Below are 11,734 nucleotides of genomic sequence, written 5' to 3'. Positions count from 1 at the left end.
AATTCTTTCTACCGTATCATTGGGGGTGGTATTATGTCATCTTGATAATTTGGGTTCATGTTTCATGATTCACATGTTGTTAGGAATGAGGTATTTTAAGTCCATCAATCTCTTCTTTGAAGTTATCTTGGGTTATATTTCACCTAAAGCCTTCCCTAAGGATTGTTGCTATCTATGGTGTTTATAAATGACCCAAGCTCTACCTTTATCCTCCCGGTGAATGTTCTGTGAAATTGTGAGCGGATAACAATTTCACACAGGAAACAGCTATGACCATGATTACGCCAAGCTATTTAGGTGAGACTATAGAATACTCAAGCTTATTCTTTTCGTTGTTGATTGTCCAACAACACCGTGCAATCTTTCTTTGCAAGGATGCTTTTCAAGCTCATTTGTGGCAGAAGTTGGCCTTTTTTCTTCTCCATTCTTATTCCAATGATATATCTTCTATTCTTTCTTCCGGAGGCATTGTGATGATGCCCTCTTCACTCTTCACTCATCATCACGTATTGTGTAGAACATGTTCTTTCCTTTGCTTATCCGTTCAACCAGAGTGTCGTGTTTTCATTCGACCTCTCTCATCTTATCAAGTTTTCCTCCCTTCTCAACCGGAGTGCCATCTGAAATCTTTCTTACCCCTTGTACCATTCTTTCAATAGTTCCGGAGGCAGTATGTTGTTGATCTCTTCAAGTATCCGAAAAACACCCGAATCACTCGGAACCTTTCCGATGTCCGAATATAGTCGTCCAATATATCGATCTTTACGTCTCGACCATTTCGAGACTCCTCGTCATGTCCCCGTTCTCATCCGGGACTCCGAACTCCTTCGGTACATCAAAACTCATAAACTCATAATATAACTGTCATCGAAACCTTAAGCGTGCGGACCCTACGGGTTCAAGAACAATGTAGACATGACCGAGACACGTCTCCGGTCAATAACCAACAGCGGAACCTAGATGCTCATATTGGCTCCCACATATTCTACGAAGATCTTTATCGGTCAGACCGCATAACAACATACGTTGTTCCCTTTGTCATCGGTATGTTACTTGCCCGAGATTCGATCGTCGGTATCTCAATACCTAGTTCAATCTCGTTACTGACAAGTCTCTTTACTCGTTCCGTAATACATCATCCTGCAACTAACTCATTAGTTGCAATGCTTGCAAGGCTTAAGTGATGTGCATTACCGAGAGGGCCCAGAGATACATCTCCGACAATCGGAGTGACAAATCCTAATCTCGAAATACGCCAACCCAACAAGTACCTTCGGAGACACCTGTAGAGCACCTTTATAATCACCCAGTTATGTTGTGATGTTTGATAGCACACAAAGTGTTCCTCCGATAAACGGGAGTTGCATAATCTCATAGTCATAGGAACATGTATAAATCATGAAGAAAGCAATAGCAACAAACTAAACGATCAAGTGCTATGCTAACGGAATGAGTCAAGTCAATCACATCATTCTCCTAATGATGTGATCCCGTTAATCAAATGACAACTCATGTCTATGGTTAGGAAACATAACCATCTTTGATCAACGAGCTAGTCAAGTAGAGGCATACTAGTGACACTCTGTTTGTCTATGTATTCACACATGTGTTATGTTTCCGGTTAATCAATTCTAGCATGAATAATAAACATTTATCATGATATAAGGAAATAAATAATAACTTTATTATTGCCTCTAGGGCATATTTCCTTCAGGAAACCCACCGCATTTGCCCGACATTGTGACGAATGCTATGGGGCGAAAACCTGAGCAACACTACAAGTTCAAAAGAGACTAAGCAAGACTATTACACCTCCGACCAGGTGGGAAGCACCAAACACAAGGGGCTGAGACCAACGGCTAGCATAGCCCTAAAGCAGAATGTAACCAGGCACAGCGTAGCTCTTCATCTCCCCCCGTCCATCATTCGCCGATGATCGGCCGCCTGACAGCGTCTCACATCTTCATCAGCTACATCATGTAAGCCCTGACAGCATCAGCTCCCGCGCGCAGCTCCTCAGCGTCTCCCCCTGCTGCAGCCCTGTCCAGTAGAGTAAGAACGACCACATGGAGAAAACTATCTCAAAAGGTGTTTTGATCAGCTTCTTCTCAAAAGTTGCACGGTTACGAGCAAGCCAAATTGCCCAACAAGCAGCCGCAAGGCCCACCGTATAGAACTTCTCACCACCAGGGAGAAAAGTATAACACAAAGCGAAGAACTGCCAGTAATTGTTGGAGCAACTATTAGTCCCCAACGTCACCCCAATGGAGCACCAAACACACTTAGCAACGGTGTAAGTAAAGAACAGATGCTGAGAGATCTCAACATCCTTGCAAAAAGAGCAACTGGGATTGCCTGGCCATTTTCTCCTATGCATCACTTGTCTAGTGAGTACAACATCTTGTGATACTTGCCAAAGAAAGATTTTGATCTTGAGAGGCAGTTTCGCTCTCCAGATCCATTTATAATGGCACCCACTAAGGGGGCTCTCCATCTATATTTGAGTGTCTTGATTTGTAAAAAAACGTCTGATGATGCATTCCTTGATATTAGCTTAAACAATTTTTTTAACTCGATAGATTGCTAGGGTACAACCATGTAGGTGTACAATGTGACCCGCGAGAAGTCCAGAAAGATCTAGTTTGGCAGAGTACTGACATGCGGCCCTACGCCGTGAATCCAAGAACCATCAACTTTTGAATCACTTGAGTTTGGTCTTGATAAACAATGGAGATTCATCCCTTGAAACAAAAAAGCAACGGTTATCAATTGCTTCTACAACACAGGGGATGCTAGTTCAAATTCAAAAATTGAAGAATTTTGTACTATAGTAATAGAAGAGAATTCTTCCGAAATCACTAATTGAGGAGTACTCGTGGCAAAGATCACTCCAATTCCCCTGGTTGCGACAAGTGGCGCACATGCAACGCACCACTTGTCGCAACCCGTGAGTTTTTCCTTTTTTGTAGATCCATTTATTCAAAACGTATTATCTCTCAAACCGTGCGTCCAAATCTCAAACCGCTTTCACCGTTGGATTTCTCGTGTCAAGATCTTCAAAACTAGATCCCATGTTGATAGTTTTTGACAAACTTTTTCACGAAAAACCAGACGAAAAAACCGAACCGGGAGCACCGGTTTTTTCTCTTTCCGAAAGAGGCACGCCCGTGCCTCTCATGAAATCACAACCGTGCCTTTTGCGGAAGCAAAACCGTGACTCTCGCGAAAGGAAAAAAAGAGAAAACGTGTTTTTTTCGTTTCCAAGGAGGCACGGCGGTGACTCTCGTGAAAGCACAACCGTGCCTCTTGTAGAAGCAAAACCGTGACTCACAAAAGAATTTTTTTTTAGAAAACACGTTTTTTTCCTTTCCGGGAGGCACGGCCGTGACTGGCAAAAGCACAACCGTGCCTCCCGCGGAAGCAAAACCGTGGCTCTCGCGAAAAAAATTTAGAATACGTGTTTTTTTCAAGTTTCCGAGAGGCACAACCGTGACTCTCGTGAAAGCACACCCGTGCCTCTCGCGGAAGCAAAACCGTGACTCTCACGAAAAAAAAAACAGAAAACACATTTTTTTCGTTTTTGAGAGGCACGACCGTGACTCTCGCGAAAGCAAAACCATGTCTCTCGCGGAAGCAAAACCGTGACTCTCGTGAAAGAAAAAAAGAAAACGCGTTTTTTCACGTTTTTTTATTGAAAAGCTAAGGAAGACCGGTGGAAAACCAAAATGTCGAAAAAAACCCAGAGAAAACCGTTTAAAAGCCGAAAACGCGTGCGAAAAAATAAAAAAATAAAATCCAAAGGAAGCGCCTAGAACGTGACACGTGGCGAATGGCTGAGAGCGCCAAGTGGCGCTGGTCGTTGCGAGGCTCCCGAAGGAGGGCGCGTTTACTAGTTGCTCCCGAAAAGTGGGAGCAACTAGTTAACGAGCGCTCCTTCGGGAGCCTCGCAACGATCAGCGCCACTTGGCGCGCTCTCAGCCATTCGCCACGTGTCGCGCTCTGGACGCTCCCTTCGGATTTTGTTTTTTTTTTATTTTTTCACACGTGTTTTCGCCTTTTTAAACGGTTTTTCTCGTTTTGGTTTTCCCCCGGTCTTTCTTAGCTTTTCGATAAAAAAAATTTTGCGCGAAAAAACGCGTTTTTTCCTTTCGCAAAAGTCACGGTTTTTCTTCCGCGAGAGGCATGGTTGTGCTTTATTGAGAGTCACGGCCGTGCCTTTCGGAAACGAAAAAAAACGCGTTTTCTGTTTTTTTTTCTTTTGCGAGAGTCACGGTTTTTCTTCCGCGAGAGGCACGGTTGTGCTTTTGCGAGAGTCACGGCCGTGCCTCTCGGAAAGGGAAAAACAAAACATGTTTTTTGTTTTTTTTTTCTTTCGTGAGAGTCACGGTTTTGCTTCCGCGAGAGGCATGATTGTGCTTACGCAAAAGTCACGGCCGTGCCTCTCGGAAAGGGAAAAAAATATGCGTTTTCTGTTTTTTTTCTTTCACGAGAGTCATAGTTTTGCTTCCGCGAGAGGTACGGTTGTGCTTTCGCGAGAGTCACAGTCGTGCCTCTCGAAAACGAAAAAAAACGCATTTTCTGTTTTTTTTCCTTCCACGAGAGTTACGGTTTTGCTTCCACAAGAGGCACAGTTGTGATTTCGCGAGAGGCACGGGCGTGCCTCTTTCGGAAAGGGAAAAAAAACCGTGCTCCCGGTTTGGTTTTTTTCGTCCGATTTTTTTCATGGAAAAAAAGTTCGTCAAAACCTATTAACATGAGATTTAGTTTTGAAGATCTCAACGCGAAAATGAAGTGTTCTTTGCAACGAGTACTCCTTAATTAGTGATTTCGACGAAAAGCTTTTCTTTTGCGCCGTTGCTGGAGGCCCAAAGTATTAGGCAGTCCAGCCCCGGCCATAAGCTTGAGAGTCCAACAAGGAGATTTCCCGTGCTCAATTCTACCACCAGAACCGACAAGACACGGGCTGTGGTCCAGCAGTCAGCGTCGCGAAAATTCTTTCCGTCCTTCCCGATAGAAAAGCCGAGGGCTGGGGTTTAGCCGCGGCGCCTCTTCTCTTTTTCTCTCTCCACGAATCTAGGGTTTCCACCTCGTCATCGCCATGGACTTCGACGAGTACGAGTACCTCGAGAAGACGGTCGAGGCCTCCGCCGCGCCTCCGGCCAACGGATCCGACGGGAAGGACCGCGGCTCCCGCCGCCGGAGCAGCGCCGGCGACGGAGAGGACCGCGACGACGGCGAGCGCCGGTCCAAGCGCTCTCGCTCCGAGCACCGTGACCTTGAGAGCCGGGAGCGCCACCGCAGCAGCCGGGAGCGCCGCGACCGCGACCGGGACCGGGACGTGAGGGAGAAGGAGAGGCTGGGCAGGGAGAGCGAGCGGGAGAGGGAGAAGGACAGGGAGCGGAGAAGCCGCGACCGCGACCGCGAGGAGAGGGAGAGGGAGCGGAGGAGCCGCAGCCGGTCGGAGCGTCGCCGCGGCGACGACGAGCGAGAGCGAGAGCGCTTCCGTGAGCGCGACTACCGTGACCGTGACGTCAGGTGCCACTTCATGACTCTGAACTTTATCGGAATTGCTTTCTAATAGTGACATGGTACATCTGGGTTTGTGTGTTCTGGCTCGCGCATATACCGACCTTAGGATTGGAAGGGATGATGTGTTTGCTGCATATTTGTGCACCTATAGCATCAAATTTTCACTTAGTACTTTTCCTCTACCAGACCGCAGCCAGTGTTCAGTTGTGTTTCTTAAAATTTCTTATGTCATATGCCTTGGTTTCTTCAAAGTAATACGATTATTAAATATTAGTATTGGAACCTGCAGATTCAATGTGCTAGTGCAGTCTTCAGTTGGTCTTGATATTGAGCCCGACCTTGGATATAAGGTGATTTATTTTGAGTTCCTATATGAAGTTGGCATAGCATATAATAGGATAATGAATCTGGAAATCTATACGTGATGATATCATTTTGCGGTTTTGCTCGGTAGCGTGTTTCTGAGAGCAATGACGACATCTGTGATTACAGATTTCCTGCATCCAGAACACAAGGCTGAACTATATTTCTCCTGTTGCAGAATTCCGATGAAGGGGTGTGTTGGGATTTTTCACTGAAGCATTGCCTCTTATTGTAAAGAGGACTCAATGTTTGTCCCCTTGCACAAATAAGCCTTTTAATTTCTGCTCCCTCTTTGCAGGAGATATTAAAGTCAAGTTACCTAAACAATCGCATGTCTTACAATGCAGGGCTTACCCTTTTCTTCCGCCCCGATAGGATGTTGATTTGCTGGGTGTCTGTTTTTTCCCTTTCGTGACACTGACTGCAGTGCTTCTTGACTCTTGACTGTATTTGTATTGATAAATGGGGAGAATGTTAGTATGATGTATAGCTGTAAATTATTTGAGCTGATGATATCTGATTCGTAATCGTTGTTTCTGTTTTCCTATATATCCATTCTTATGAATATTTTTTTCCTGTTTGCAGACGTAGGAAAGAAGATGGTGCCGAACCTGAAGCAGATCCAGAAAGAGATCAAAGAACTGTATTTGCCTTCCAGGTTGCGTTCATTTAACAAGCTAACATATTCAGCCTGTTGGTATATGCAATTTTGAGAATTTTTGTCTCGAAGCTAATGTTTATAAGCATAATGGCAGCTATCATTGAAGGCGGATGAAAGAGATGTGTATGAGTTCTTCTCAAGGGCCGGGAAGGCAAGCATCTGCTTTTACACCCTTTTTGTTCTAGTAGTAATCACCCTGTTTATCTTGTTTTGTTCTTTAACTCAAGGGCCGGGAAGGCAAGCCTCCAATTTTTGCACCCTTTTTGTTATACTAGTAATCACCCTGTTTATCTTGTTTTATTCTTTATTTTGGAGAGTGGAACATTTGTGATATGTACACTATACACAATGTCAGTTCGCTAAACTTTCTCTTGAATTAAACAGATAATAAGCTGGTTCTGTTAAAGAGGAATATTATTTTCTAATTAGATGAACCGAAACCTAACTGATGAATGCTTTTGGATTGTTCCTTCACCTTGACCTTACACTAACCAGTGATAAGATGTTTTCTGTTGATATTCATCTATTTGCTATTTAGTGCATTATCGATCTTTTTTTTAAAACTTTGTCATGTTATTTTTCTAGGTCCGGGATGTCCGCTTAATAATGGATCGAAACTCACGACGTTCTAAAGGAGTCGGGTGAGTATTTAATGTGTATCATATTTGCTGTGCATTGTCTTGCAATTCTTTTGTTACCATTGCACCCTTGCTGTTCCCAATTTTATTTTATTTTGTTGTGATGATGGACAGAAGATAGAACACATAATTTTGACTATGCAGTGTTTAACATAATACATGGCTGTTTCACATTGCTATTTTTGTGCATTTTCAATAGAATTCGTGTGAACAGCCAATATTTTAGGGATAACGTCTTGCAGCATATTGTTTGGAGCACATGATATTGGCCCTAGAAATAAAGATGGCCTTGTTGACAGCTGATAATCTAATTTGAATGTTCTTGCATTGTCAGGTATATTGAATTTTATGATGCTATGTCGGTTCCAATGGCGATTGCTCTTAGAGGTCAACCGCTTCTTGGTCAACCAGTGGACGTTAAGCCATCAGAGGCTGAAAAGAATCTAGTTCAGTCTAATGCTTCGTCAAGTGTAGCCGCATCAGGTGGGGCAAGGAAGTTGTATGTTGGAAATCTTCACTCCAATATTACAGAGGAGCAATTGAGACTGGTAATAATCAAGCATATAGTTTATATGTGCAGGTCTATGATAACCCTGTTGCCCGTGAAAACAAAATTATTATTTCTAAAGTTTACATAACTGAAAACTCCTTAACTAGTGGTTGTTGATTTCGTTTTATAGGGTCATGCATGTTACTGCTGCTTATATATCCTTGTTATGTGGTATTTGTGCCATTATTTAAGGGTTCTTTTTTCCAGGTCTTCGAACCATTTGGATTGGTTGAGCTTGTCCAGCTGCCTGTAGACCCACTTACCGGATTATGTAAAGGTTTTGGTTTTGTGCAGGCATGTATTTTGTTATGAAAGCAGTTCATTTTTCTGTTTGTGCGTAATTCTCAGTTTCTCACTCTGCTCCATCTCATTACTTAGTTTGCACGTCTGGAAGATGCAAAAGCTGCTCAGAGTTTAAATGGTCAACTTGATATTGCTGGAAAAGTAATCAAGGTGAGTTCTTACGGGTTACCTGCCTCCCTCTTGGTTGTTTTAACTTTTAACTTTGTTACACCACATGCCAATATGCCAATCAAATATCATGACCAGGTTTCAGCTGTGACGGAGCAACCGGGAGTGCAAGCCAGTGGGGCAACCGCAGGCGATTTGGATGATGACGAAGGTGGAGGCTTGGTAGGTGTTACTGGGAATTTTTGTACATGTTTTCTGTTTTTTAAGTTGGGTTTCTTGGGACATGATGTATCATATTCCTTGTAAAGGGTTTTTGTATCATGGTATTAAAGTACTTAACCATTGCGTATGTTTAGTATCCACGCCTTCATACTTTTTAGCAGCAAATTTGTTTTATTCAACCATGCCGCTGCCTCGGTTCTCAGATTTCTAGTATCTAAAATGGGTGACATGATGAATTGCATTGCTGCAGTCTGTATGTCCTATCTTTACATATTATTTTGAAGTTGATGCATAATAGCCATTGCACACATTCCTGTTTGCTTTTTAAAATATGCCAAAGCACCTTTCTGTTGTCATATGTTTTCTGAGAAATCAGTTAAAAGTTACTCCCTCTGATCCAAAATAAGTGCCATTTACACCAGCTCAAGAGCAGGGCAACGCATGACTGTTGTCAAATGTTATCTAGATAGTTTAATATCATTGTTTGACTTGTCGCATGCATGCAGGCACTGAATGCTAGCTCGAGAGCTCTTCTTATGCAGAAACTGGACCGTAGTGGCGCCACCACCAGGTATATTTCTGTCAAGTTGATGACATTTTTTGTCTTTATATTGTCCTTGACAGGATATATTCTTTCCATGACTATGTTACAATCTTATCTGGCATTCATGTCTCTTTTGCTATTTTATAGATCAAATATATATTTTAGTTTTCCCTGGTATGCTATTTCTATACATGCAAACTCAAATATTTGTTCGTATTAGTTTGAGCTTTTCACATCATCCCACCCATCCTAGATTATGTCATAACCTCAAGATAGTTCTGAACTTCTAACATTTGAAGTGACACATAAAATGTAGATGCTTAATGTATATGATTGGATACAAATTCTCCTTATCTACGAAGCTTATGATAGAGGCTGCATAGCCTGCAGTTGATGGTTGAGTAGTATAGAATGTCCATTATATTACTTGTAAGAGTGCCAATAGTTCGTATCCAAATCTTTCGTTATTGACCTCTACTATATCATCGTCAGGATTCATCCACCACTACAACAACACTTGTTACCATATATATAGTTTGTGAAGGTCATTCTCCATGGACCTCCTCCAATTCTTTGGTGTACTTTTGATTAAAATATTCTGTTGCACTACAGTTCTAACATTTAACTGCGAATAGTGATCACTTGAGAAATGAGGAACTGGGGTAAAAATAATATTTTGTTGTTATCAAGTGTGAATGATGAATGCTTAACGCATGAAGGAAAAACTTGCTAAAATACCTTTATATTCTTGTGATGTTCAGGCTCTTGCAAATATTAACAAGTTAGCTTGGCAAGAAACCTGTGCCATGATGCTTTTAAGATTTCTTTTCCAAGTTCAAAAAACAGTTGCACATCATGAGTTTATCATAAACGCCTTTTTTTTAATATCTTGGTATCTGCATATCTCTACATAATGCTCTCATCTAACATCACCTTTCTTTTTAATCTGCCAATCTACAGTTTGACTTCTGGGTTGGGTGCTTCTGCCGTGGCATTACCACCTGTGTCAGTTCTTGGTGCTCCTGCAACCGGTCCTGTGCTACAGTCTACAGTGCCTGGTCTTGGTTTAATTCCAGGGGCATCTATTCCGGTTATTACCCAGTCCATTGACACGGCTCCACCTAGTGAATGCCTATTGCTCAAGAATATGTTTGATCCAGCTGTGGAGGTATTTAACTACTGAATTATTGTTATTCTTATTGCCGCCAACGGTCAATATTTTCTTGTTATATAGCCTGGAGGAGCTTTGATCTCCCTTTGGTTCAACAAAAACTATCTGATAACATTCTCACTTTTTGTTGCAGACGGATCCTGATTTTGATTTAGATATTAGAGATGATGTTCGAGAAGAATGCTCTAAGTTTGGGCAAGTAAGACACATTTTTGTAGACAAGTAAGTAACTGATTCTTATTAATTTATTCAAACAATTGTGTTGAGCCATGCTGTCAGAATCCTTTTTGGCTGTTTCACTATTGCCACGCTGCTTTATTGAAACATCCTCTAGTTCTCTTGTAGATTATCTTAGACAAGACTGAAACATTGCCTGCTCACTTCATTATTTTTCTTGTTTGCTTGCTCACTAATATTACATTTTTGGATCATAGTACATTTGCTTTAAACCGTGAAGCTTTCTGCTTTTGTTATTTGTTATATGGCCTTATCTCTTGCAGAAAACTACACTTCTGTTGGTTGTGTGACTTATGATCCCAAAGTTCAAACCATATCTTCCTTGAGAAGTCCTGTTATGTAGTAACAGAAATTCTTATGGCCTAACCTTTGGTAATGCCATTGATTTGCAGAAATACCGCAGGCTTTGTGTACCTGCGGTTCGATAGCATAACGGCCGCCATGGGTGCACAGAAAGCACTTCAAGGGCGATGGTTTGCGGGAAAGATGATTACTGCAACATTTATGGTAAATGCCACACTTTCCTGTTGACTTGAGATTTTCCCTTGCGCATTTAGTTTGCTAATTTACTAGTTTGTTGTTCTTTGTTATGTCAGTCCACTCAGCAGTATGAAATGAAGTTCCCAGAGTGAACCTGGCAGCGGACTCGCTTAGAAGCTGGAAATAGCGTCTTCGGTGTCGTGCACCCGCTCCTCATCGCCGGTGCCTTTGGCCAATATTAGTGGAGGAAATGTCTCTTCATCAGTTGTAACATTACACCATCAAGCATCCAAGCGTGTTGTAGCATCAAACAATTCAATGATCACCAAAAGTAATTAGAAGAGTTGTGGTTCCATGTTAAGCTGGCTTTGGTTCTAGTGTTTATTTCTGAATTTGTTTGCCCTGCTTCAGTTTCCTTAGTTATTTCTTTGGTTGAATTAATTCTGGTAGTTTGGGTGTGTGTCGTGCGGTAGATTACCTTAGGGTTCGTTTGGTTGTTCTTTTTCAACCAACTTTAGCCAACCAAATGAGTCTGGGAGGATGTAGCTGGGCACCTCCAGAGCTGTTCGATCTGTCTTCCTTCAGCCGTTGGATGCCCTCTCCCCCTCGAATTGTTTGGTCAAAGCGCACAGAGAAATCCCCTTGCCTGTTAGTCATTATGCGTGCGGCTCTTATCTCGTGTTGCTGCTCTGTCGCAACACCCGCATAGCGCCCAATGCCTTGTTGAAACATTGCCGCCTTGTACCTCAGCCGGCAGCACTTCCACCATCCTCTTTGAAGATGCTAGGTTATTTCAACAGAAAATGGTATCATCATTCCTTGCATGGCTTGCGTAGTTTCATTCGTGATAGCAAGTTGAATGAAAAATATTTCAATAGTTGCAATGATAGTCGATGCTTTCTTTTTGCAAAAGATAGGTTTGCTACAT

General features: G+C 42.4%; 1 protein-coding gene across 3 annotated transcripts; it reads left to right on the top strand.

Annotated features, from left to right (window-relative positions):
- The first annotated feature begins 4,979 nt into the window (after positions 1–4,979).
- Positions 4,980–11,167, top strand: LOC125552647 (RNA-binding protein 39). Of its 3 annotated transcripts, XM_048716277.1 has the most exons (15): positions 5,816–5,879; positions 6,071–6,139; positions 6,240–6,365; positions 6,478–6,550; positions 6,648–6,704; positions 7,139–7,194; positions 7,526–7,739; positions 7,949–8,035; positions 8,120–8,194; positions 8,291–8,374; positions 8,881–8,945; positions 9,879–10,086; positions 10,223–10,311; positions 10,719–10,833; positions 10,923–11,167. In XM_048716277.1, the coding sequence occupies exons 3-15, from the start codon at positions 6,355–6,357 to the stop codon at positions 10,956–10,958; spliced, it is 1,170 nt and encodes a 389-aa protein (XP_048572234.1). In that variant the 5' UTR covers positions 5,816–5,879; positions 6,071–6,139; positions 6,240–6,354; the 3' UTR covers positions 10,959–11,167. The 3 variants fall into 3 exon arrangements, with proteins under 3 accessions (XP_048572233.1, XP_048572234.1, XP_048572235.1); XM_048716276.1 differs by lacking the exons at positions 5,816–5,879; positions 6,071–6,139; positions 6,240–6,365 and adding an exon at positions 4,980–5,535; XM_048716278.1 differs by lacking the exons at positions 5,816–5,879; positions 6,071–6,139 and having other exon boundaries at positions 6,209–6,365.
- The last annotated feature ends 567 nt before the right edge of the window (positions 11,168–11,734 follow it).

This window comes from Triticum urartu, chromosome 4, assembly GCF_003073215.2.
Source record: "Triticum urartu cultivar G1812 chromosome 4, Tu2.1, whole genome shotgun sequence".
In the NCBI taxonomy this organism is placed as follows: Eukaryota; Viridiplantae; Streptophyta; class Magnoliopsida; order Poales; family Poaceae; genus Triticum; species Triticum urartu.
Note: the sequence above shows the minus strand (reverse complement) of the source record. Positions and strands in the feature narration are given on the sequence as shown.

Excerpts from the sequence above, each read along its gene's own strand:
- LOC125552647 (XM_048716276.1), top strand. The coding sequence starts at position 5,099 with ATGGACTTCGACGAGTACGAGTACCTCGAGAAGACGGTCGAGGCCTCC. Across the intron at positions 5,536-6,477 it reads TACCGTGACCGTGACGTCAG|ACGTAGGAAAGAAGATGGTG; the intron begins GTGCCACTTCAT and ends TCCTGTTTGCAG. Across the intron at positions 7,740-7,948 it reads CAGAGGAGCAATTGAGACTG|GTCTTCGAACCATTTGGATT; the intron begins GTAATAATCAAG and ends TCTTTTTTCCAG.